The 25,410-nt window shown below is 31.3% G+C and overlaps 1 protein-coding gene across 2 annotated transcripts in view; it reads left to right on the top strand.

Moving 5' to 3' along the window:
* LOC127708270 (TATA element modulatory factor-like) overlaps positions 1–25,142 on the top strand; it is a 52,538-nt gene extending 27,396 nt beyond the window's left edge. The window contains exons 4-25 of one of the 2 annotated variants that reach the window (XM_052213114.1): positions 9–85; positions 1,274–1,324; positions 9,780–9,883; positions 10,507–10,624; positions 11,484–11,539; positions 11,966–12,030; positions 12,440–12,536; positions 12,866–12,951; positions 13,712–13,773; positions 14,152–14,216; positions 15,270–15,426; positions 15,812–15,904; positions 16,051–16,105; positions 17,009–17,110; positions 18,962–19,154; positions 20,201–20,270; positions 20,434–20,526; positions 21,101–21,223; positions 21,715–21,855; positions 22,613–22,738; positions 24,101–24,211; positions 24,798–25,142. In XM_052213114.1, the coding sequence (XP_052069074.1) occupies positions 9–85; positions 1,274–1,324; positions 9,780–9,883; positions 10,507–10,624; positions 11,484–11,539; positions 11,966–12,030; positions 12,440–12,536; positions 12,866–12,951; positions 13,712–13,773; positions 14,152–14,216; positions 15,270–15,426; positions 15,812–15,904; positions 16,051–16,105; positions 17,009–17,110; positions 18,962–19,154; positions 20,201–20,270; positions 20,434–20,526; positions 21,101–21,223; positions 21,715–21,855; positions 22,613–22,738; positions 24,101–24,211; positions 24,798–24,821 (2,069 nt within the window). In that variant the 3' untranslated portion in view covers positions 24,822–25,142. The remainder of the gene's footprint in view (positions 1–8; positions 86–1,273; positions 1,325–9,779; positions 9,884–10,506; positions 10,625–11,483; positions 11,540–11,965; positions 12,031–12,439; positions 12,537–12,865; positions 12,952–13,711; positions 13,774–14,151; positions 14,217–15,269; positions 15,427–15,811; positions 15,905–16,050; positions 16,106–17,008; positions 17,111–18,961; positions 19,155–20,200; positions 20,271–20,433; positions 20,527–21,100; positions 21,224–21,714; positions 21,856–22,612; positions 22,739–24,100; positions 24,212–24,797) is intronic. The other variant, XM_052213115.1, reaches the window with a different exon arrangement.
* Positions 25,143–25,410: the final 268 nt, after the last annotated feature.

The raw sequence follows: 25,410 nt of genomic DNA, 5'->3' as shown, positions 1-25,410 counted from the left end.
AATTACAGAAGCTCCCTTGTGCAGAGAGTTACCTCCCCTTGATGAAGAAGTAGCAGATCCTTATAATACACAAAAGTTATTGAAGGTACGGTCAAAAGTTCAAAGGTTCTGTAACATGTTAAAGATGACACTAAATAAATTGCTTATTTACTTGAAAAAAAATCCTTCCATGCATGAACATACATGTAGTATTAATATATACTTAAGTCGACTTTGCTGATATTTGTGGTACCCAAAGTTTGCATATCTTTAACTGGTAATTGGTTTGCAACATGCTGTGTTTTAATTTGATAAAATTATAATTTACCTATATATTTCTATTGTTTCCATCCATGGTTAGGGTAAATCAGATATGTACAAAAATGTAGTTGTTATTGTGGTAGATTCTTCAATTAGGCCCACATGGGTTACTTCATACTAAGATCTTTGTTTACATTCTGTATAATTACCAACAGTGAAGGAAATCATTTTATGCCTAAATCTACAGTCAAACTTAAATCTTAAAAGATAATTAGACATCAAACTCATCTATAATAATAGTTATTTCATGCTCATTACAAGAGATATGCCTTTACCATAATTTTAAAATTTACAGCTGTTAAAACATGTTAAAAGCTTTTTTTAAACACTATTATTTCCAATGAATGTTGTTTGCTAGTAAATAGCAGTAAAAAAATTTATAAACTAAATAGCATGTGAGTAAAAGAAAGAGAACTTAATTGTAGACTAGTTTTGAGATGTTTTATATTAAACATGTTAAGTGAATAGATTTAAATGAAGATGATTCATCAGCACATTGAATAGAAAGAAAACAATCTGTTATAGAGCTGCTTTTAAGACCAGTTTTAATTTTCAGGTTTTTATCTTCTCTGTAAATTAATAGTAGAAAACTGTATTGTGGTATTCATAAGCATCAGTTCTAGATTTGATAGTTTCAAAAGTAATTTACTGTTGACAAATTACTTCAGCCAGTATATGAATATTTGAACCCATCAAATCTTAGACTAATGCTAGAAAATTAAAACTTAAAGATCAACATTAATATTTTGTATAAGTGTAAATGAAAAAAATCCTTTAATATTTCAGTTAATGATTCCATGAAATATTAAATATTTTCCATTCAGAAATGAAGTTTTTCTTTAATTTTGAATTAGAAAATGTATGTCTCACTTTAGAATGAAGATCTTTTTATTATGAAAGATTGGGATAAAAGTGTGATTATAAATTCTGGTCTCGTTCTGTAGCATAACAAATAACTAAGTGATTATTTCAGTTAACTAGTATACCCGAACTGGATACTGCCAATCACGACAACGTTAACCAGGTTTGGGAGACAGGGGTTATGCTACACTTGCTTTTTGCTTACTCTGCTTAATGTAAAGTGGACAGTTTATTTTGTACTTACATTTTTATATTTTTCAGGTCACTAAGCAATTATCATTTCAGGAGAGCTATGAATTTTGGGCTCTAAGATCTTTGTTTTTATTAATACAATATTTTAGGAAAAATTAATGTGCAGTATTTTAAAAACTTAAGGAATCCTAGTTTTTGAATTTTTTTCCTCTGAAAAAGGATTGTTGCATTTTGTTCTCTTGAATGGCACCATTTGCTAAAGTCTTTACATTTTTATTGGCATTAAATGTATTTTATTTTTTAAGATCTATTTATAATAAACTTTGTGTGAATAGTATTTTACATAACTATCCACTTTACATTTATAGGAATTCTATGTTCAGAGCTGAGGATTTTTGTCTGTTTTTTTTTTTAAGAAAAGAGAGGTTCTGTATTTCTGTACTTATTTTGAATGTTAGAACTTCAGAACATTAACAAAATAAAGGAGGGGTTCCAACTTCTGTAACCTACTCCCTGGTTCAAGACACTGCTTTTACTAACTTATTTCATCATTTATATTGAATTTGCTATAAATCTGCTTTATTATAGAAGTTACTCGACTTTCACACCAAACATCTCTGTTATGTTTATCTTTCAATATTTAGATTAGTTATGTTATTTTTTTTTATATTCATGATATAGCTTTGAACATAGAAGTTGGTAGCTACAGTTGAAGGGTATTTTTGTTTTATTGGTTCATTTGTTTTATCCATAGACTGGAGAGTCCATAAGATTACTGTGTTTTTGTCAATTTCACCATCTTTGCCAACTTAAATGCACATCTTTATTACATTTTTGCAATGAATTATATTTCATATTTAAGATATGAATTTGCATAGTTTGGATATTGTTATCCAACTTTTCTATGAAGTTTTACCTTAGGTTTTGTTTTTAAACAAAATGTATTTGATATTAAAAAACTTGCCACTGTCTGCATACATTCCTAATTTGTAATTTGTTGAACATTTAAATTTTTGGTTCCCCTGTACTAATGAAATCTATGAAAAAATGGTATCCAATGAATGATAATGAATCCACAGTAATTTACGTATTGAATTGGCCGTTAATGCAATAGCCTTTATAAATGTTTGGAGAAATCTTGCTCACTCCAATGGGATCATTTCTTGCAACACATCAACACTGAAATACTTGAAACATTTAGAGTCATCAAAAGAAAAAGATTTTAACTGAACAGCATAAACCAATAAAAAATCTAGTTTAAAAGGAATATGAAACCACTTTTTTTTTCAATTGCATATTTTAAAAACTGGAAATGAACAGTCAAAATATATCATTTAAATTATGCCAGTGCAGACGTTATTGCCACTGGGAAAATGATGCCCCCATGTGCCTTGACTGACAATTGACCAGCAAATGTACCAGCCCAGTGGAAATAATACAAACATGTAATGGTCATGTTTCAGGAATGGACTGGATTATTCATCCTTTAGAACCAAGGTTTTAGAAGCCTAAATGCATAGAATGTTACAAAATTTCAAAACAAAACTAACCATAATGTACCACAGATCGTTTCTAAGTTTGATAAAAGGGTTCATCGTGCATAGTAAACAAAATAACCTTTAGTTGCATCACTGACTGTTTTTTCATGTTCAGTTAGATATATGATCAGTTAAAGCAAACTTCTTTAAATAATTGACTAAAGAACTAGAAGAACATCAGCATTATTATCCCTCATATTTAATGATATGTTAACATTTATAATGTGATGCCTCAGTGATCACTGTGATGACATTAAGATTGTTTCCCTGGCATTACACACTTACCTTCTCTTATACTCCAGTCAAGTTTATGCTTTAGATACTTCAAGTATATCTTAGTATATCAAGGTATGCTGACTTTTTTTTTCCTGTGGTCTAATGTCATTTTATTACAATCATGTTCGGCTTGTGTATCTAGTACAAAAGCAGGCTTAATTATTAGCTCACCAGGGCCAAAGGGCCCTATGTGAGCTTATGCCATCACTTGGCATCCCTCGCCGTCCGTCGTCTGTCATCATCGTCGTCTGTCGTCATAAACTATTTCAAGAATCTTCTCCTGAAACTACTTGGCCAAATACCTTAAAACTTTAAATGAATGTTCCTTAAGGTATCTAGTATATAAATTGTATCCGAAGTTTTGATCCATCAATAAACATGGCCACCATGGCCAAAAATAGAACATAGGGGTCAAAGCAGTTTTTGGCTTATATCTCGAAAACTACAGCAGTTAGAGCAAAAGTGAAAGGGAGTTAAAGTAATAAATGGGTCATGATCTATCTATTATGAAATTTTCAGACAAGTTCGACAACCCATTGTTGGGTTACTGATGGAAATAGTTTATTTTTGTTAAACTTTACCATTTTTTTGAATATTATAATAGATAGAGAGAAAGTATAAATGGCAATAAATGTTCAACTAAGTAAGATCTACAAATAAGTCAACATGATCAAAATAGTCAACTGACCCCTTAAGGAGTTATTGCATTTAAAAAAACGTTTTTTTTTCTTACATTTTTTGTGAAAGTCTGATTACTTTTTCAAAAATCTTCTTCTCTGAAACTACTTGGCCAAATACTTAAAAACTTTAATTGAATGTTCCTTAGGGTATCTAGTTTATAGATTGTATTTGGGGCTTTGATCCATTCAAAAACATGGTGGCAGTTTCTAAAAATAGAACATAGAGGTCAAATGAAGTTTTTGGCTTTCATCTCAAAAACTAAAGCAGTAAGAGCAAAACTGACATATGGTGAAAGTGTTAAACCGGTTTAGATCTACCTGTCAAGTAATCTTCAGACCAATAGGACAACTTATTGTTGGGTTACTGTCCAGAAATAGTTAATTTTTAGGAAATTTTGCTGTTTTGGGTTATGTGTTATCTTTAATATTATTATAGAAAGAGAGAAAGTGTAAATGACAAATTTTTCAGCAATGTCAAATGCCTGAAACTGAAATTACAGGTGAGCGATATCATGCTCTCATGAGCCTCTTGTCATATCATCTAGTTGGTTTTTATGCCCTCACCGTAGCGGAGGGGGCATTAAGTTTTACCCTTGTCCGTCTGAACGTAAGTACGTACGTCCCAAAATTGGTTACCGTTCTCTAACTTTAGTTTGCTTCAACCAAATGTTCTAAAACTTATACACAATGTTAATTACCACAAAACACAGATCAAGTGTGATTTTTTTTTAAATAAGATGCACATTTTATCTCTCACTTTTATAAGGTTATTTCATTTTTGTTGTATTATAATGACTTCTCTTACTTTATGAAACCTCCTTTTTTAGGGAATAGGATATCAACACAATAGCCAGAAATACCCAAAGTTCACTAAAAGATGAAAATCTAAAATAGAACTTAAATAAAAATTTGATATTTTTCCTGTATTGCATGTTGCCATAAATAATTCATTATTTCACTATATATATATATATATATTGTAACAATGGTATAAAAGTTAACACATTAAACATTTTCGTCTTTAACAGATGATTGAAAACGAAATAAACACTTTATACACTTCATGCCTCTGAAACCCTGAAGCGCTTTTCTGGATTGCTTAAAGTTAACAATTTGTGCTGTCAAAATCAAAAATAAAATAGCTTTTAGGAACCCTCTGTTTCCAGTCTTATAATCAGATGTTTGTGCTATCTCAAGCCAGCTTTAAGACTGATTTACAATTGCAATGACTGATAATTAAAATCATCTATGAAATAACAGTTCTTAATTAAGAATTTAAAATAAGTCCTGTGGCTTCTATAAAATGGATTCATTGTTTTTATCACAATCTATAATGTTGTTATTATATTGTAGACAGTGTTGTGCTGTTTTCTTACACACATTTTTATATATATGTCAATTAATTTTTTTAAACAATTGCCACTATAGTTTTGCTCATGTTTGTCATTTTGTCTTTTTATGCCCCACCTACGATAGTAGAGGGGCATTTTTATGTTTTTCTGTCTATGTGTCTGTTCGTTCATCCGTCCGTCTGTCCCGCTTCAGGTTAAAGTTTTTGGTTAAGATGAAGTCGAAGTCCAATCAACTTGAAACTTAGTACACAAGTTTCCTATGATATAATCTTCCTAATTTTAATGCCAAATCAGAGTTTTGACCCCAACTTCACGGTCCACTGAACAGAGAAAATAATAGTGCGAGTGGGGCATCCATGTACTATGGACACATTTTTGTTTTGTAATAAAATCAATTGTCCAATTTTTTTAAGGCTATTTTTCTGATTTGATTTTGACAGGATGATGGCCCTAGGGTTTGTTTATTTCTCAGAAAATTGTACACGTGTGAACTTTTTTCACTATCCAGATTAATTTTAATTTGCACTCGTATATTGATCAAGTCTGCCTTTCTTTCTGATTAACTTTTCTGTGGAAAAAAGGGCTGTGGACTTTTGTGTAGTCTTGACTCATCTCTTTCCTGTTTAAGGTAGATAGGGTGTCTTCCTCCATCTTGGATTTTGAAATACCAGAAAACAATCGGTCTAGATCTTTAAGAAAATGTGCAAATTTTGAGAGTAGTAGGTAGTTCATGTGTAAGAATTTTCATTTCAATATAGAAAATGACATGTTTTATCATATTTATGGTTGTATTTTACAAAATACAGAATACTTTTGTTTGATTCATTTTTTTCCAACTTTGCCACATAAGGGGAGGCAACTCAAATATAAGGGCAGATAATTCAGATAAAGTTACCTTTACAATAGAATGTGTTAGGAATTTACCTATTTTATTATGTAGCAATAAAACGGGTCCCGTGACCCCATTTTTTCTTTTTCTTATCTGAAAGCATAATATTAGAGCTATCTTATCATATTTTATCTTAAAATTCTATGGTGTAGTTTTTGTTTTATGGCAGAAAATTGGCATGCATAATCTATACAAAGTCTGTCAATTTTGCACAACCTGTAGCGTGAAAATAAGCCCTGTGACCCATTCTTTTTATTATTTTTTTTAAAAAAGCATGATATAAACTACATTTTGGCAAATTATTAAAAAATTCTATGGATTATAATTTAGACACCTCATCTACCTTAAACACATTTTCAAAACTTATTATTTGTTGTCCTTTTCATACATTGTAATCTTTATTTGAGAAGTATAAGGTTTCATTTTAAAAACTTACTCATTCTAGTGAGTTATAAATATATTAGTGTTGTCAACGGTTTTCCGATCAACTGTACTTAAATCATAAATAATAATGATTATTGTGATACTTAATGAAATCAATTGTGCACTATTATTATTTATTACTGGATTAACAATGATATTTTACATAATTGATTAGCACAAAGACGTTTTGTCTTTTAGTATGTAGCAAAATCTAATGTAAACATAATTTACAGGGTACAGGTTTGTTAAATAAATATACATTGAACAATTGTAAGCTAGTCAAAGTTTACGATTTTACTTGCATAATAAGTTTGGACGTAATGCAAAAATGTCAATCATCCAAATCCAAAGCTTGGTCATATTTCAAACAAAAAGTTTATTAGAAAATATTGAAATGCAAATTAAGCATATACTGATTATACCAGTAACATGAAGACATGAGCAGTACAAAAAGATCTAGGCAAGGATGTCACAATAAACTTTAAGAAAGTGTATTATCTAGCCATGCATTTGTAAACATTTCTTTGAACATTAACTTTAAAACTTGTTAACCAATTTATCAGTCGAAAAATTATATCAGTAACCAGTTAGTTAAAAATGTTCAATTTGACAACAGTAGAATAAAGTATGTATAACAATTGGCTACTTTAACACCAGACTTTTGACTCATCTTGCCTGAGTGTTATAACATGTATAATGAAACCTTATTGTCATTATTTTATGTCAATTGTAATTTCATCACTACAATGTACTGGGTTTATTGTGAATAGCATGACATAATTTTGCTTCATATCCATCATCATCATGGATTCAGTAGCTAGTAAAGTTTAATTTGAGTAGAAGTTTAGTCATTTTTTATGCCCCCGCCGTAGCGGAGGGGACATCAGGTTTTACCCTTGTCCGTACGTCCGTACGTCCCAATATTGGTTTCCGTTCTCTAACTTAAGTTTGCCTAAACCAAATGTTATGAAACTTATACACAATGCTGATTACCACAAAACACAGATCAAGTTTGAATTTTGGTAGCGTCACTTTTACCATTCTAGAGTTATGCCCCTTTACAAATGGAAAATTGCTGAATTTTTCGTTTCCGTTATCTAACTTTAGTTTGCCTCAACCAAATGTTATGAAACTTATACACAATGCTTATTACCACAAAACACAGATCAAGTTTGAATTTTGGTGGCATCACTTTTACTGTTTTAGAGTTATGCCCCTTTACAAATGGAAAAATTGCTGAATTTTTCGTTTTCGTTCTCTAACTATAGTTTGCCTCAACCAAATGTAATAAAACTTATACACAATGGTTATTACCACAAAACTCAGATCAAGTACAAATTTGGGTAGTGTCACTTTTACAATTCTTGGGTTATGTCCCTTTTTAACGTTATATGCAAAAGGGGGGGGGAGGGGGGGGGGGGGCATCATCTGTGTCCCATGGACTCATTCCCCATTTATTTTATTCAAAGTCATTTGTAATAGGACACTGCTGGAGGATGTTCACAAACAAATATAATCCCGGTCCCAGATGTTAAACGGGGCCAAAAATAAGCATTTTTGTAACTTCCAGACATAACTTGTGTGTTAGTGTATGGATCTCTCTGACATTGTACCACAAGGTTCCATATCACAAAGGGAATGCTGGGATTGATTTTGGGGGTAATTGCCTCCAAATTTTACGAATTAGGGGCCAAAAAGGGGCAAAAAATAAGCATTTTTCTAGTTTCATGACAATAACTTGTGTGTAAATGTATGGATCTTTATGAAATTGTACTACAAGGTTCCATATCACAAAGGGAAAGCTGGAATTGAGTTTGGGGGTATTTGCCCAAAAGGTTTAGGAATAAGGGGCCAAAAAGGGGCCAAAAATAAGCATTTTCTAGTTTCCAGACAATAACTTGTGTTCAAGTGTATGGATCTCTCTGAAATTGTACTGCAAGGTACCATATTACAAAGGGAAGGCTGGGATTGATTTTGGGGGTAATTCCCTCAAAATTTTAGGAATTAAGGGCCATAAAGGGGCAAAAAAACAAGCATTTTTCTAGTTTCAAGACAATAACTTGTGTGTAAGTGTATGGATCTTTATGAAATTGTACTGCAAGGTTCCATATCACAAAGGGAAAGCTGGGTTTGAGTTTGGGGGTAATTGCCCTAGACGTTTAGGAATTTGGGGCCAAAAAGGGGCCAAAAAAACAAGCATTTTTCTAGTTTCCAGACAATAACTTGTGTTCAAGTGTATGGATCTCTCTGAAATTGTACTGCAAGGTACCATACCACAAAGGGAAGGCTGGGATTGAGTTTGGGGGTGATGAATAATAAGGGGGTTCAAAAAATTGGGGGGGGGGGATTTTTTTTTCCTTTTTTTCTTTAAAATTTTCCATTTTAAATTGGTTATTTCTGATTTATATATAAAAGCAAATAATAATGATATATGGTTTGAATAGGTAAATTAAACATTTTTAAGTTCTTAGACCACATTCATTCTGTGTCAGAAACCTATGCTGCGTCAAATATTTAATTACAATCCAAATTCAGTGCTGTATCAAGCTTGAATGTTGTGTCCATACTTGCCCCAACTGTTCAGGGTTCAACCTCTGCGGTCGTATCAAGCTGCACCCCAGCGGAGCATTTTATTTAAGTTAGAACCAGAATTTTAAATGACATCAATTTTTTTTAATCATGTTATTGGTATCTACATAAATTGTAAAATATCAGCCACAAACTTTTCACCCTATTCTCTTCATTAACTTGCAGAAAACCTTCATATTATGATGCTTATATGCAAAAACCTGATAATCATTTTTATATTGCCCATGTTCATAGCTGACATGATGATGGTACATGAAGTACATTTTATGTTGTAGTTTGCTAGGTGGTTTATACAATATTTTAGGACCCCCTAATTTGGTAAGAATTGATCAAAGCAATAGACCTTCAATTGGGGAACTAAATGTATATTGAGGTGGTTAAAATATTGTATTGTACATATCTGTATACAAAGCATGTGACATGAAATGGTATGTATCTATATGATATTTATTGATTTTTTATTTACTGTTTACAGAGGATTTCTGTTTTGTTTGCTGTTGAAAAAACTGTTATTGTTAGAATAATTTATCAAAATAGTAAAGAACTAATGCTTTATATTATGTATTAGCCATTTTAATGCCTTTGAACAGCATGAATTGAAGTGAAATGTATACATGTTTAGTTATTATTATATTTGTAGTAATCTCAAAGCGTATATACAAATTTTGCTCATTCACAGAAACTAGCAGAGATGGCTGAAGTGTTGCAGGCTAGAGAAGACAAACTTATTGTCCTCAGTAAAGAAAATATGGACTTGGTGGAAACAAATAATATATTACGCAAGTAAGTTAAAAAAGTTAACATATGCCCTGTTGTTGTTACAATCGGACATATTAAAAATCAGGGTATGGTTAGTCTCCTTCTTCATGATTCTAGGGCTTAGCACTAGATTTTGTTAGAAATAAACTGATCCATTGTCATTGAAACTAAGTGAATGCATTAAAATATTTTCCTTTGCAATGGAAAACAACAGAACAGGTTTATTTGTTATTTCAAACATGCATTCAATTAAAATATATCAGACATTCTTGTTTTTTGTAAATCTTATTTTTGTTGCTTTAACCTATTTGGTTTTAGCAATCTGGTGCATGTGTGTTGTCTCCTCAACACTTAAACCCCTCTTTTATTCATACAATATGTTGATAATGAAACATGAATTTTCTAAAGGCCAATCTTCTAGAATAGAGTTATTATCATTTTGAATATACAATAACAATATTCTGCAGTCCATTTCATTTTACTGGTGCTTTATAAATGTCTCCATAAGGAGGAGCGTGGTATTGTTACATCTGATTGGATGGGAACATTGTGGTAAAAACATTTATATTTCATCGCGGAATTCACCCAGATCAAAAACTAAAACAATACCATGTTAAATTAAAGGAAAGTTTTTGTTATTGTTACAGTCAGTTACATCAGGTTGAAGAAACACGAACAGTTGAAATGGAGGATGTAGAACAAGTGACGCACGAGTTCACTAAAAGATTGTCTGAATCGGAGAGGCTTTGTCAACAGGCCATTAGGGTTAGTATTGTTACATTTACTACAAGATGAAGTAATTTACTTGCATGTTGGGGAATTTAGTTTTCATTCAAATAGTTGATGTATGCACTTTAAAGCTCACCTTGTCCAAGTGAGCTTTTCTCATCACTTGGCGTTCGGCTTCCGTCGTTGTCTTTAACTTTTACAAAAATCTTCTCCTCTGAAACTACTGGGCCAAATTTAACCGGACTTGGCCACAATCGTCATTAGCGTATTTAGTTTTAAGAATGTGTCTGATGACCAAACCTATCAACCAACATGGCCGACATTGCTAAAAATAAAACATAGGGATAAAATGCAAGTTTTGTCTATTACCTTGAAAACCACTTGAAATAGAGAAAATCTGACAAGGACAAAAATGTTCAAAATGTAGAGATCAACTTACTGTCCATTTTCAGTAAAACTGTCAGATAACTTATTACAGGAGTTTTTGCCCTTAAATGATGAATTTTACCTGTTTTTATTTTTCATGTTTGCCCATTTATTTGAACACTATAATAGATAGAAAAAACTTTAAATAGGAGAAGATTGGGAGAAACTGAAAAAAAAAAATGATAAGCAATACAAGATCATAAAAAAAAAGATTTTTGTCATGAATTCTATTCTAGTCCACAATGTTGGAAAGTGTCCATTGTTAAAGATGCACATAGACCTAGATGGGCGACACAGGCTCTTTAGAGCCTCTAGATATGATGAATTTTCATGTCCTTTCCAAATAAGAAAACACTATTTAGTACTCAATTTATTACTCGTTACAGTTACTAATAGACCTCTAATAATTTTATGGCAGTGCTGCATATTTTAACAGAAATCATTATTTCTATTATTTATCTCTCAACAGGAAAAAGAAGCAATAAAGAAGCAGTTTGAAGAGATGCAGGCAGATTTTCAGAAAAAGTAATTGTTTCGTTGTATAATTAGTTGGTCATACAATGTATATGAACCCTATTATTTATCTTCTGTCAGACCTTATTCTTCAGGAGTTTCCTATCAAGTCATGTTATTTTGAGATTTAAACTTATCTAACTGAAATGGCATAAATACCTTGATTTTGATAGCAGAAAGGATTCTCTATAATAATATGTAGTCAATTAATGTTTTTAATTCATGAAATTAACAAATATATGTTGTTAAAAGTGACAAATAATTGAAACAAGAGTGTTTTGAATCAAAATTATATAAAATGGAGATGATGGGTAAGTGTCATTGGAACAGCAACACATTAACACAAAACATGCATGTCATAAATTCTCTTTTATTACATTAAATTTACTTATGATAAAATTATTTGTAAGATTCACTTATGACATTATTTAATTTCAGATTGATAAAACAAGAAAACTTTTTCAAGGAGAAAGAACAAATTGTTACAGAATTAATGCAAGAAGGTAACATATATTTATTCTCTTTAATTGAACTTTCGTTGGTCTAATATTTGTCCACTTTCACACTTAATAGTTCTTCACTTTACCTACAAATGAAAACAAAATACGCACACAACAAATAGTTAATTAATTCCAGGGGATCAAGAAAAGGAAATCCTTAAACAGAAGATGCATTCCGTTCCAAATGTCATCACAAAATCATAGTTTTCATGGATATTATCGTTCATATAAGAAAATGTTATTAAGCCTCAAGTCAGTATCTGAAAATGATTTATTTTATTTTTAATGATATAGGAATTTTTGATAGCAGGGTTTTCATCAGAGTTGGTGGAGTTCTCAGTGAATTTCAAGTTTTTGTGATAGCATGGAATTGTTCTGTTGCATGCTTTATTTGTCTTTATTTACATTACAGGGGAGAAATTGTCTAAACAACAATTACAGGGTAATACAATCATAAAGAAACTGAGAGCAAAAGAAAAAGAAACAGATTCACTAGTTACTGGATACAGGTAACAATTTATGTATTTATTTAGATTGAGATTTCGGTCTTGCACTTTTTCTGTTGTTCTTTGGATATGAAGTTAAAGTTTTATTATGGAATTTAGTCTATAGATGAACAGAAGACTTTTTTATTGGGGTATGGGGAAGGATTGGTTGATTTATAATGAGATATTTATATGAATATGTGTCAATTTCTGAAAAATGAAACCTTTACATTTTAGACAGGCTGGTATGTTAAACCCAATCGAAACCTTGTTGAAATGATATATAAACATATCATTTGAACTGATTTGAAGACAATTATATTAATTTTCTTGTAACTTTGTTTTTTTTACAGAAAGAAGATAGATGACCAGACTACAGAAATTGAGCATTTAAAAACATGTCTGGATAGTAAAGAAGAAATGGAAAAGAAACAAACAGGTGATTCATCTGTTAAATATTGGAGTTTTAAAAGAATGTAATTTGAGTAAAATATTTATTAACAATTGAATTGAAATTTAAAATGTAATAACTCTCAAACAAACAAAAAATCTTCTGTTTTTTTCTTGTTACATTTTAATAAACAAAATAGTGTTTCATTTCCAATTTTGATCTTTGAAATTCAGTTTTCTTTGAAGATAGAATCAATTGATGAATCATTTATCACTTTAATTCAAATAAAGTTCCCTTCAAGTGCATGCGTTTTCCAAAATAACCTTGTGTTTTGGTAGACTTGCTTCCAGTATCTGTTAAGTTGAATAGTTAGTAATAGATTTTTTTAATTACAAAAAATGGAAGAGTGTTAAAGTTTCAAATAACATTTATTTCTGTAATATACATTGAACATTGATGTTTTTACCAAAAAGATTTCAGTTCAAAACTCAAAACATGTTTAACCCCGCCACATTCTATATGTGCCTGTAGTTCAGTGGTTGTTGTTGGTTAATGTTGGTCATATTTGTTTTGCGTAATTTGTTTTGTTATAAATTAGGCTGTTAGTTTTCTCAATTGAATTGTTTCATATTTTACATGTCAGGGCCTTTTATAGCCGACTATATTGTATGTGTTTTTCTCATTGTTGAGGGCCGTACGGTTGCCTATAATTGCTTACATCCACTTCATTTTGAACTTTGGTGAATAGTTGTCTCATTGGCAATCATACCACATCTCCTTATTTTTAAATCTATGAATTTTATTGCAGAGGCTATTAACCAACTGAATACTGCTGTACAGAAACAAGAAAGAGAACTCACCAAATTAAGGGTAAGGGTAAATGAATAAGAAGTAAATGAGTATTGTTACAAATCAACCACTATTTTATTAATGTAAATCGAATTCCTTTAAGCTATCTAACTTTGTATTTATTTTATGTGGAAGAATGTTTGTATAATAGAAGCTATTAATTTGCTTTTCTGAAGAAAAAAAACGAGATTTCAAGTTTTGTTTATATTCAAGTGAAGTGTTTTACTGTTAGATGCTAAATAAAATATTAGTAGAGAGTACTGCATTTTCTTAATATGAATAGATTCTATATTAGATTGAATTATACTTTTTTCAAGCATAACTTTTAATTTTAATGCCTTGAATAATATGATAATTTTGGTTATATCATTTCTTAATATGATGTTTGACATTTTACAGAGTATAGAGTCAGATGCAGGAGAGAGGGTCAGAGGACTACAAGCAGCTTTAGATAACTCATACAAGTATGTTATCTTCATTATTTTAGCTGAAAAGGATGTTGTTTCCTTAAATGAAATTTAGCAATGTTTTGTATAATAAAAACAATTGAACAACAATCATACATTATACTAAAGTACACTACATACTTTAAAATAACTTTGTCAATCTGAACCAAACATTGTCTGAATAGTAAATAGTCAGTTAATAAATTATATTCACTGATGTGGCATTCCTCTGGAGAATATAGTTTTACATATTTTGTACACAGTTATAACTTTTTATAAAACCAAGTGAGAGATACAATTCCCTCGGGGCCTCTAGTTCAAATGTGTGCCTTCTAAGCATGTGAATCACACCAGATCCTTAGAGTCTCAATAAATTATTTTGTTTTGTCCTCCTCTTCCTCCAAAATTTAATTTTTTTCTATCAAAAATAAATGAAACTGCTTCTGAACGATTTAAGTTTGCCCTTGAGTATGACCTTATAATTTTACAACAAAAAATATTGTTGGAGAGTTATGGTCTTCATTTGTCTCAAAATAGCAAAATTGGGTTTCAAAAAGATAAACTTGTTTGCTGTGAGTTTGGATATTATAATTCATTTAAATTCTATTAGTACATGACCCATGAAAGAATTGATTAGTAGGAGAGGGTAGGTGTTACTAGTATATGATGCATAGCCATATCTTTTTAACCTTCTCTGGGTAAAAAAATGGGGAAGGCATTGAACTGAAACTTAATCTGCCAATCAGGCTGTCTGGAACTATTATTAATGGCTTCTTTATGATAACTTCAGTCAGCCTTACAGTATAAGTACCTTTCAGGAATTAAAGAATAAGCTTTAATTAAAGTTTTTATATTTTTATATAAAGCTATATACTTTGAATTTCATGTCAAATATTGGAATTTATTTAAATATGGAAATAGACGAGTTCCTGTATGATAACTTGTAGTTTGGCTTTGAAGCTTATTACATTTCTCTCATTGAAACCTTAGTCCTTTTATACTATATGTATCTAGTATTATACTTGTCCCTCCTCATTATACAGATACGTCAATGTTTATAAATTATTGTAGAGAGATAGCAGAGCTGAATAAATCTAAAGCTGCCTTAGATAACCAGGCCCAGGCTGCTGCTCTAAGTCAGGGAATGCAAATACGGGAAGAACTGAAGGCCACATTAGAGAGAGAACAAGTAAACTTTAAACAGGAAAGAGAAACATTAATCATACAGGTACAAATGTATATGCTGTTTCAGAACAAGATAATTATCTGGAAAGCAAATCTCATTATAGCATTGATTTATCAACACTGGCTGCTACAAAGAAAAAGTTATTTCATGCCTAAACAAAAAATTTAGCAAAAAACCTACCGGTAGTCCTGAAACTGAAAACTTTGGACAGCAATTTCATGTTTTCTTCAAGTTATTATACATTAAATTATCCTTCCACAGTTGAATGTTGCATTTCTTTACTTTTCATGAGAAACAAAAACCAAAGAATTTGGAAATTCCTGAATACACAGTATAATCATTTCTTAAAAAGAATTATGATCACATTTCGTTACATTTTTGATGTGCCAAATAATTTTTAAAGCTAATTCAATCTGTTTGAATTCAGATAGAAGATTTACGACTGAGTATGCAACGTATGGAAAAAGAACATAATCGTAGAGAGGACATGCTTCGACAAGAAATATCTGATTTACAGGTGGTAAGTAATTAATTAAACTTTAGATTTTTATCAAGGAGTCCTTAATACTTTCTCATCTTCATTGATTTTGTAAGTTAATATAAATGATTTACAGAGTAAGCCAGATTTGTTCGTATCGTTTATATTTTTTATGTGTTGTTTTACAGCAACTACAAGAGGATGAAGCTAGAAATCAAGATTTAAGTCAAAATGTTACTTCAGGTAAGTTCAGTGGTCATCCAATCAAAATGTTACTTCAGGTAAGTTCAGTGGTCATCCAGTCAAAAGATTACTGCAGGTAAGTTCAGTGGTCATCCAATCAAAATGGTACTTCAGGTAAGTTCAGTGGTCATCCAATCAAAACATTACTGCAGGTAAGTTCAGTGTTCATCCAATCAAAACATTACTTCAGGTAAGTTCAGTGTTTGTCCAATCAAAACATTACTTCAGGTAAGTTCAGTGTTCGTCCAACCAAAATGTTACTTCAGGTAAGTTCAGTGTTAGTCCTATCAAAATGTTACTTCAGGTAAGTTCAGTGGTCATCCAATCAAAACATTACTTCAGGTAAGTTCAGTGGTCATCCAATCAAAAGATTACTGCAGGTAAGTTCAGTGTTCATCCAATCAAAACATTACTTCAGGTAAGTTCAGTGTTTGTCCAATCAAAACATTACTTCAGGTTAGTTCAGTATTCGTCCAACCAAAATGTTACTTCAGGTATGTTCAGTGTTAGTCCAATATTAACTTTTTACTAACTTTTGGACTCTCTAATATCGGGTGGTCTCTGTATGTACATATTATACTTCTGTAATTTAAATGAAAAACTTAAATGCATACTTTTCTGATAAGATTTGTGTATGAAGAAATATTTGTTATTTGTTGTACTGTTAGTTTTCATGCAATTCATTTATCACCAATATGTGGCTCTACCTCCTAAGTCTACTTTGTGAATGTTAGGGCATCAATGAAGAAGTGTTAATGATATACAATGATATAACTTTCAGTAAAAAAAACGTTTGTCTGAATAATGGTGGTTATGATTCAAGATCCCATACTCTTATAATTCTTTTGTATTTATATTACGATACAGTATTACTTTTTGAACTAGCTTTTCCTTTAATTTTAGCTACCCGTCCATTGTTAAGACAGATAGAAAACCTACAGTCAACATTTGCACAACAATCAGCATCCTGGGAAAAAGTGGAGAAAAATCTCTCTGATAGATTATGTAAGTTTTAATCTGTACTGATTCTCATACAAAAAAAAATGTGGGAAAGAATCCCAGTAGTGAAAAATATCGTAAAATTAAATTCTAAACTTACAAGATAACTGTTTATCCATAAATCAGAACTGAACACAGAACTGGATATTTTTAGCTCACCTGGCCCAAAGGGCCAAGTGAGCTTTTCTCATCACTTGGCGTCCGTCGTCCGTCGTTTGTCGTCGTCATCGGCGTCGTCCGTTGTCGTTAGCTTTTTACAAAAATCTTCTCCTCTGAAACCACTGGGCCAAATTTAACCAAACTTGGCCACAATCATCATTAGGGTATCTAGTTTTAAAAATGTGTCCGATGACCCTGCCAACCAACCAAGATGGCCGCCATGGCTAAAAATAAAACATAGGGGTAAAATGTAGAATTTGGCTTATATCTCTGAAACCAAAGCATTTAGAGTAAATCTGACAAGGGTAAAACTGATTATCAGGTCAAGATCTATCTGCCCTGAAATTTTCAGACAAATCTGACAATCTGTTGTTGGGTTGCTGCCCCTGAATTGGTAATTTTAAGGAAATTTTGCAGTTTTTGGTTATTATCTTGAATATTATTATAGATAGCAATAATGTTCAGCAAAGTAAGATCTACAAATAAGTTGTAATGACCAAAATTGTCAGTCGACCCCTTTAGGAGTTATTGCCCTTAATAGTCAATTTTTAACAATTTTTTGTAAATTTTTGTAATCTTTTACAAAAATCTTCTTCTCTGAAACTACTGAGACAAATTTAATCATACTTGGCCATAATCATTATTAGGGTATCTAGTTAAAAAAATTTGTCCGATGACCCCGCCTTCCAACCATCATGGCCGACTTGGTTAAAAATAGAACATAGGGGTAAAATGCAGTTTTTGGTTTATATCTCTGAAACTAAAGCATTTAGAGCAAATCTGACTGGTGGCAAAAATGTTCATTAGATTTAGATTTATCTGCCCTGAAATTTTCAGACGAGTCCGACAACCCGTTGTTGGGTTGCTGCCCCTGAGTTAGTAATTTTACAAAAATTTTGCAGTTTTTTGTTATTATCTTAGATATCATTATAATATCTAATATCTAATACTATTAATTATGATTTTAACCTTATTTTACATGATTTCCAAAGCATCAGTAAATACAGGTGAGCGACACAGGTTCTTGAGAGCCTCTAGTTTTATGCCCCCGCTGAAGCAGAGGGGGTATTAAGTGTTACCCTTGTCCGTCTGTACGTACAGACATACGTCCCAAAATTAGTTTCTGTTCTCTAACTTTAGTTTGCTTCAACCAAATGTTATGAAACTTATACACAATGCTTATTATCCCCAAATCCAGATCAATTTGAATTTTGGTGGTGTCACTTTTACCGTTCTAGAGTTATGTCCCTTTACAAATGGAAAAATTGCTGAAGTTTTCGTTTCTGTTCTCTTACTTAAGTTTGCCTCAACCAAATGTTATGAAACTTATTCACAATGCTTATTACCAAAAAACTCAGCTTTATCTTTTATAACGTTAAATGCAAGATTGATTTCATCCTTGATTGATATAAGCAGGCACTAGTAGGGGCATCATCTTTGTCCCATGGACACATTCTCCGTTTATTTATTATTGAAGTCATTCTGTCTGCCTACTAATATGAAAATAAGAAGATTATGTATAATTGCCAATCAGATAGAATGTTTTTGATAATTCTATATCCTATTTTACCTCATGCCTTAAAAACTTACCAAACCTCTGTTTAAAGTAATTTACTGCTTGCCTTAATATTTATTGTTATTACTTCAACAAGCATATTAATTTTCTATGTGATAATGGAATATATTTTGTATTGACAGATGAAGCTCAAACACAATTAGCCATGATGACAGAACGAGAGAGATCTGCTAGTGAGAAACTTATGGATATAAATACCCAGGTTGCCACCCTCGAATCTCAGAACAGTCATTTAAGACAAGATAAATCTCAATTGAATGCTCAGCAAGAAATTCTAAAATCTAAAGTACAAGTCCTTGAAGATGCCAAGAATAGGTATGTATTTCTGAAATCTAAAGTACAAGTCCTGGAAGATGCCAAGAATAGGTATGTATTTCTGAAATCTAAAGTACAAGTCCTTGAAGATGCCAAGAATAGGTATGTTTTTCTGAAATCTAAAGTACAAGTCCTTGAAGATGCCAAGAATAGGTATGTATTTCTGAAATCTAAAGTACAAGTCCTGGAAGATGCCAAGAATAGGTATGTATTTCTGAAATCTAAAGTACAAGTCCTGGAAGATGCCAAGAATAGGTATGTATTTCTGAAATCTAAAGTACAAGTCCTGGAAGATGCCAAGAATAGGTATGTATTTCTGAAATCTAAAGTACAAGTCCTGGAAGATGCCAAGAATAAGTATGTATTTCTGAAATCTAAAGTACAAGTCCTTGAAGATGCCAAGAATAGGTATGTATTTCTGAAATCTAAAGTACAAGTCCTGGAAGATGCCAAGAACAGGTAATATACATTGTAAACTGGTTTATTCAACATTTAAAAAAGATTTCAACCTTCATTTAATTAAGACATCACTTCTAGATTTTTGCAGTTACAATCAAAACCATATCAGAATTTGTAACAGATGCTCATAAATAGGTTTCATTTTTTGTACCATTATATGACATCACAAGATTGTTTACCTGCTAGGAACAACTCACTGTTTTTTGTTTAAAGTTTTGTTATATATTGTCAGTCTTTTCTTTCGACCCATCTGTTGCCTATATATAACATTATCTTGCCAAGTGAAATAATCATCATTGCAGCCATTTAACATCTAGCAATATATACATTGAGACAAATAGTTTTAAAGACTGTTGAAAAATGAATGCTTTTGTGCATATGAACAATGTGAGGTTATAGACAGAAAAGATCAGAAATTTGGAACAAATTTAAGCACTATTCCAAGCCCCTGGCAAAATTGTCACTAATTTTTTTACTTTTTCATTTTTTTTTAACAATTGGTTATGCTGTTGAATTCAAAGGTGTCAAAGACAATATATTCAATTTTCATCCATGAAAAAATTTAAAGGATTGTTAATGTATTTCAGTGAAGCTGCACAGCTAGAGGCTTTCAGACAACACGCATCTCGTGACATGGCTGAAATCAGAAAGGAGAAGGTAAGAGAAATTACCATTGGGTTTAAAAGCAAAACTTTTCCAAATCAGAAATTAAAATTGGAAACTTGTTTTATTAGCAAATAGACAACATTTTCCTATATCATTTTAATTTTATAGAAAATGGAATTTCATCAAATATTTTATCAAAATTGTATGATTTCAGGTATTTTTAGAAACACAGCTTGACATGGAGAAAACCAAATGTGAACAGGAAAAGAAAAAGTTCTATTTAGCCCAAGAGCAGATAACTCAATTGGTATGAATAAATCATTATGCTAAATAAGGGGCAAATTTGCATATCATTATGAAATAAAACATAAAAATATATTTTGGTACAAAAAATGCAGATAACTTATTGCAGACTTTTTGTTATTTTTCATCAAGATGCAATTAAAAGGAAAGAAATTTACGGCAATTAATCTACATGCCAAACAAGATATAATCGAGTATATTGCAATCTAGTACTGGCATGAAAATACGGATATAATGTTATTAAAAATTGCTGTTGCAAAGTTTAGAAAATTATTTTAGATTAAGGAATATATCTCCCTCATGCAAAGCTCTGATTCCTTGCCCATCTTTGGCTATACTTTTTGTCCATTTCGGTTTATATGCTCTTTATATTTTTTAATAAAATTTGGATTTTCAAATATTTTGACCTGGAGCATCACTGAAGAGACATTTATTTTCGAAATGCACATCTGGTGCAGAACAATTGGTATTATTTATGTTATTACCTAAAGCAAAATTTTATAAAAGTTAAGTCTGTTTGCTGTAGTTTAAAAGGTATTATCTTATTAATTGAAACATGTTTATATACTTTTTAACAGGAAAGAGATCTACAGAGACCTCAGTCTAGATCCTCTACACATTCCCCTGTGTCTATATCTAGAGCAGAAAGTGTTAGTAGTATGACAGAGACACCCAATGTTATGTTGACTTCCTTCACAGAGGTTTGTATTTTATACTTCTGCAATATGTTTGTTGTTGTCTAAGTCATTGAATCATTGTGAGTTGCTTTATTCTATCATTTGCTTGTCTTATGTTTTCTGCTATCTGAAAATACTTAGGAGAAATCAGATACACTTACAATGTTTATTATCTTAACCATAGTCAACAAAGATGAAAAAAGTTGTCAAAATATGCATTTTCACCTGCATTGCTGAAGGTGAAAGCAGGTCTAGTAACCTCTGGACTCTGTCCAAAAGTAATCTTTTATCAATAATTGTCTTCAAAGTTTTCTCGGCTCTTGTTGAAAGGAATGATTTAATATTTGGTCTGCAGCTTGATCATGTTGAGTTGCTAATCTGGAAGCAACATTTTTTTTGTAATCTGAATATAATATATCAAAAGGTAAAAGAACTAAACAATCAGTATTTTGTAAGTATAAGGTTTATGGTCTGATGTTTCTGTCATACAATTTGTTTATTTTCTATTTCTGTAGGATGATATAGATAAACACTTCATATTAGGCACACCAAAAACCAGTTTGTATGACAGCTTAAGACAAAGTGGTGCTGCTAACCTACTAGAAAATCTACAGTCTCAACTGAAACTCAGAGAAGGAGAAATAGCTCAGTTACAAGTGAGTACAAATTCTTGTCTCAGCTGCACCTCAGAGAGGCAGAAAAAGCTAAGCTTCAAACCAGCATCAAATTTTGTATTAACAGTAACTTAGGGAGATAGAAGTATGTCAGTTTGAAGTCTGTAGAAATTTTGCAAAGATGCAGAAATAGCTTTGCTTCAAACAAGTAGAAAAATTAGTGTCATCTGAAACTTTATTAGGGATAAATAGCTCAGATAGAAGTGAGAAGGAGATTTAGATTAACTGATACTCAGAGAGAGAGCGAGAAATAGCTGAGCCTCTAGTTAGTAGAACCTCTACATATAGAGTGTAGAACAGCATGATTTAGTATCAGCTGGTTAAGTATAACATGTATAAGTGGGTAAAAATGAAGAAGTCTAAACAAAATCCATTGAAATAAGCAACTGAGTAAATGTTTGACTAAAAATATATATAAGGGAAATAGAAAACAGAATTAACACCAATAGTAAGGATAAATATTGAGGATTTGTTTTATATTAAGAAATACAAATCTGTATCTTAATTTACTTTAACAAGAACTTTGTGTTGTCTTTTGTTGCAAGTCTTATATCTGCCATAGTTAACCATAATTTTGCTTTACTTGTGAGTGTGAATGAAGTTTAAAGACAATAAAATGAAAGTATGATGCAAAATCAATATTGATGGGGATTTTTTATTTGATTTTTCATAGTTTTTAGAAAAGTTACCATTTTCAAAATTCAATGTCATTTGAGAATATTTGATTTATATTTTACAGAGTGATATTCAGCAACTAGAAAGAACAAGAGAGTCCATGGCAAGAGAACTTGTTAATTTAACCAATCAAAATGAAGCACTAGAAGAGAAAGTCCAAGAGTTACCACATTTACAGGACCAATTTAAGGTAAAGTTACAGTTAAATTGTTTTTAGTTGTCCTGCTGATAAACAAATGTTGTCATCAAAACTAAGAATAGAATGCACAGGTTAAATCCAATATTGATTATTCACTAATCTTTTGGAAGCAGATTTAAAAAATATTTTATGCACTACCTACAATATTAGGGGACATTACATGTATGCTTTTAGATCTGTGTGTATATCATAATATAATTATGATAACATTAACGGTACCAAATTTACTGACCAGATGTACATTTTGACAATGTCTCTTCGGTGATGCTTGAAGCCAAAAAATTTGAAAATCTAAAATCTAATACAAACGTTGTAGAGCAGGATACAAAAAGCACTTAAAGTGAAGCCAAATGGGACAAGGAATTAGAGCTATGCATGAGGGAGATAACTTCCTTAATTTAAGGGGTACAGAACACCTAAAGGAGTTAACTCTTTAAAAAATCAGATGAAAATTTTAATCACTATTAGTAAAGAGAAATCAAGCTTCTCAATGAATTAGTGCAATTAGATTATTCCTGTAAATCGTGTAGTATAAATTTCTTTATATTTTTATATTTTTGTCAACAGATCATAGTAAATATTTTGTCAAAATTTTATGAAATTTAAACGAGCCAAATCTATTTTAGTCAAAGTGTTAGGTACCCCCTTAAAATAATAACTCCCTTGAAATAATTTCCACTTTATATCAGTTTAAAGTTTTGTGTAAAGGTAGATTGCCATGAATTGTGGGGACATCAACACAAAGCTTAGTACACAGGTTCATTATGATGTGGACTTTTTAAAACATATGCCAAATTAGGGTTTCTAAGCAGATTTTGCAGTTCACTGTACATAGAAATGCGATAGTGAGGATGAGGCATGGTATCCTGTAGACACATATTATTGTTGCATTATGTTAGTGCTCTTGAAATTTTAACTTGTGTCCCACTGACTGATGAAGATACTCTTCATGTTTCCCCAGAAAGAAAGAAAATTTTGGGAAAGAAAAACTTGTGTATCATGAATATTACAAAAAAAAATCATATTATGTACGATGGTGGTCACACGATTCTCTTGGTTATAGCCTACCAATCTTACAACAATGCTATCCAAAATATTGAGCTTTTTTTAAGGATGGCATCAAGAATACAATGTATTTGATGACAATTATTTACCAAAACCAATTGTACATCAAACATTATACCATAATTATACATGTAAAAGCATGCAAAGTTCAATGCTGTGAATATCACTTAAATACTTTCTTTCAGGTGAATAAGCTGTTTTATTCAAAATCTACTTAAATAATACCAATATGGAATAATGCTTGTTACAGATGTATGAGGAGCTATAACACTTCTTTCTTTATTTCAGGAACTGAACCAAAGGTATAATGCCATATTACAGATGTATGGAGAAAAGGTAGAGGAGGCTGATGAATTGAGATTAGACTTAAATGATGTTAAAGAAATGTACAAGATGCAGGTAAATATATTAAGTTTAAATGAGAAGAAAGAAATATGTAAGTCTCCTATAAAGCAGTAACTGACAGTTATGTTTAAGGGCTATCATGCTTCCTCATAACTTCCATCCTCCTTCAGTTTTGCAGAAAACAATACATGATGCATAAACCCTATCCTTCCATAGAAAAAAACAGTTAATATTTCCTAATGAAGCAGACCTGCAAACTTCCCACTTTATGAGGGATTTCCCCTCTTGAGAGATCGATGTTGATCTGACCTTTTAAATCCTCAATTACATAAACCAAAACCTCAAAACATAAACATGTAAAGAAATGAAAATGACATTTAAGCAAATTTTTAGTGATTCACAACCGTAGGATATGCGACTAAAACACTTTTGCCATGTATTAAATGCTTTAGTTCTTCTTGTGCTTAAAATCCCCCATGTAGATTTTTAAAAGCTACCAGATATGATTCAGGATTTTATAAACTGGTATCTTAAAAGTGCCAGGCAATTCATAAGCAAATAATTAAATTTTGCCAGGCTCATGATTATTTGAATCTTTAATGGTTATTAACATGCTATTAACGATTTTTGTATTTTCCAGATTGATCATCTGTTGGCCAAATGAATTCCAGACACACTGTGCAATAACATGGGGATGTTTTTGCAATAACATGGGCATGTTTTGCAATAAAGTGGGCATGTCTATCATTTCATAAATGGTGGACCAATAATTCCATTCAGAAAGTAGCCAGTAAAACAGTAGTCTTAAACTGTTTTCATCAGGAGAACTTAAGTGTATATAAATTGGGAAAAACAAATTCCTTGGTTTCCATTGACTTAAATGAGGGATTGTTCCATTCCATTTGAATTATTATCTGATCCGTTACTTTCTGCTACTATACTTTCAGGCATACAATTGGTTTTATAGTACAGCCCTTTGGATAGAAAACTCTCCATTATGTGGTCAAAGACTTGAATATTTCAAGCAAAATATACTGTGATATTTATGAAGTCTAACTTCAAGAATCTATTTGTTGTTTGTGTTAGATATAATGATGATGATACTTTTTATTCCCAGACTTATATTATTTGTAATAAACTAAATTGTTTGATTGACACCTATTTCATACAAGACTGTATGTACTTTGTGACATCAAATTGAATATTTGTATCCTTTACTTTGAAATGTATATTTCAAGAGAATCTAGAACTTT

Source organism: Mytilus californianus, unplaced genomic scaffold (genome assembly GCF_021869535.1).
Source record: "Mytilus californianus isolate M0D057914Y unplaced genomic scaffold, xbMytCali1.0.p SCAF_7, whole genome shotgun sequence".
Taxonomy (NCBI): domain Eukaryota; kingdom Metazoa; phylum Mollusca; class Bivalvia; order Mytilida; family Mytilidae; genus Mytilus; species Mytilus californianus.
This window is presented reverse-complemented; position numbering and strand designations above follow the sequence as displayed.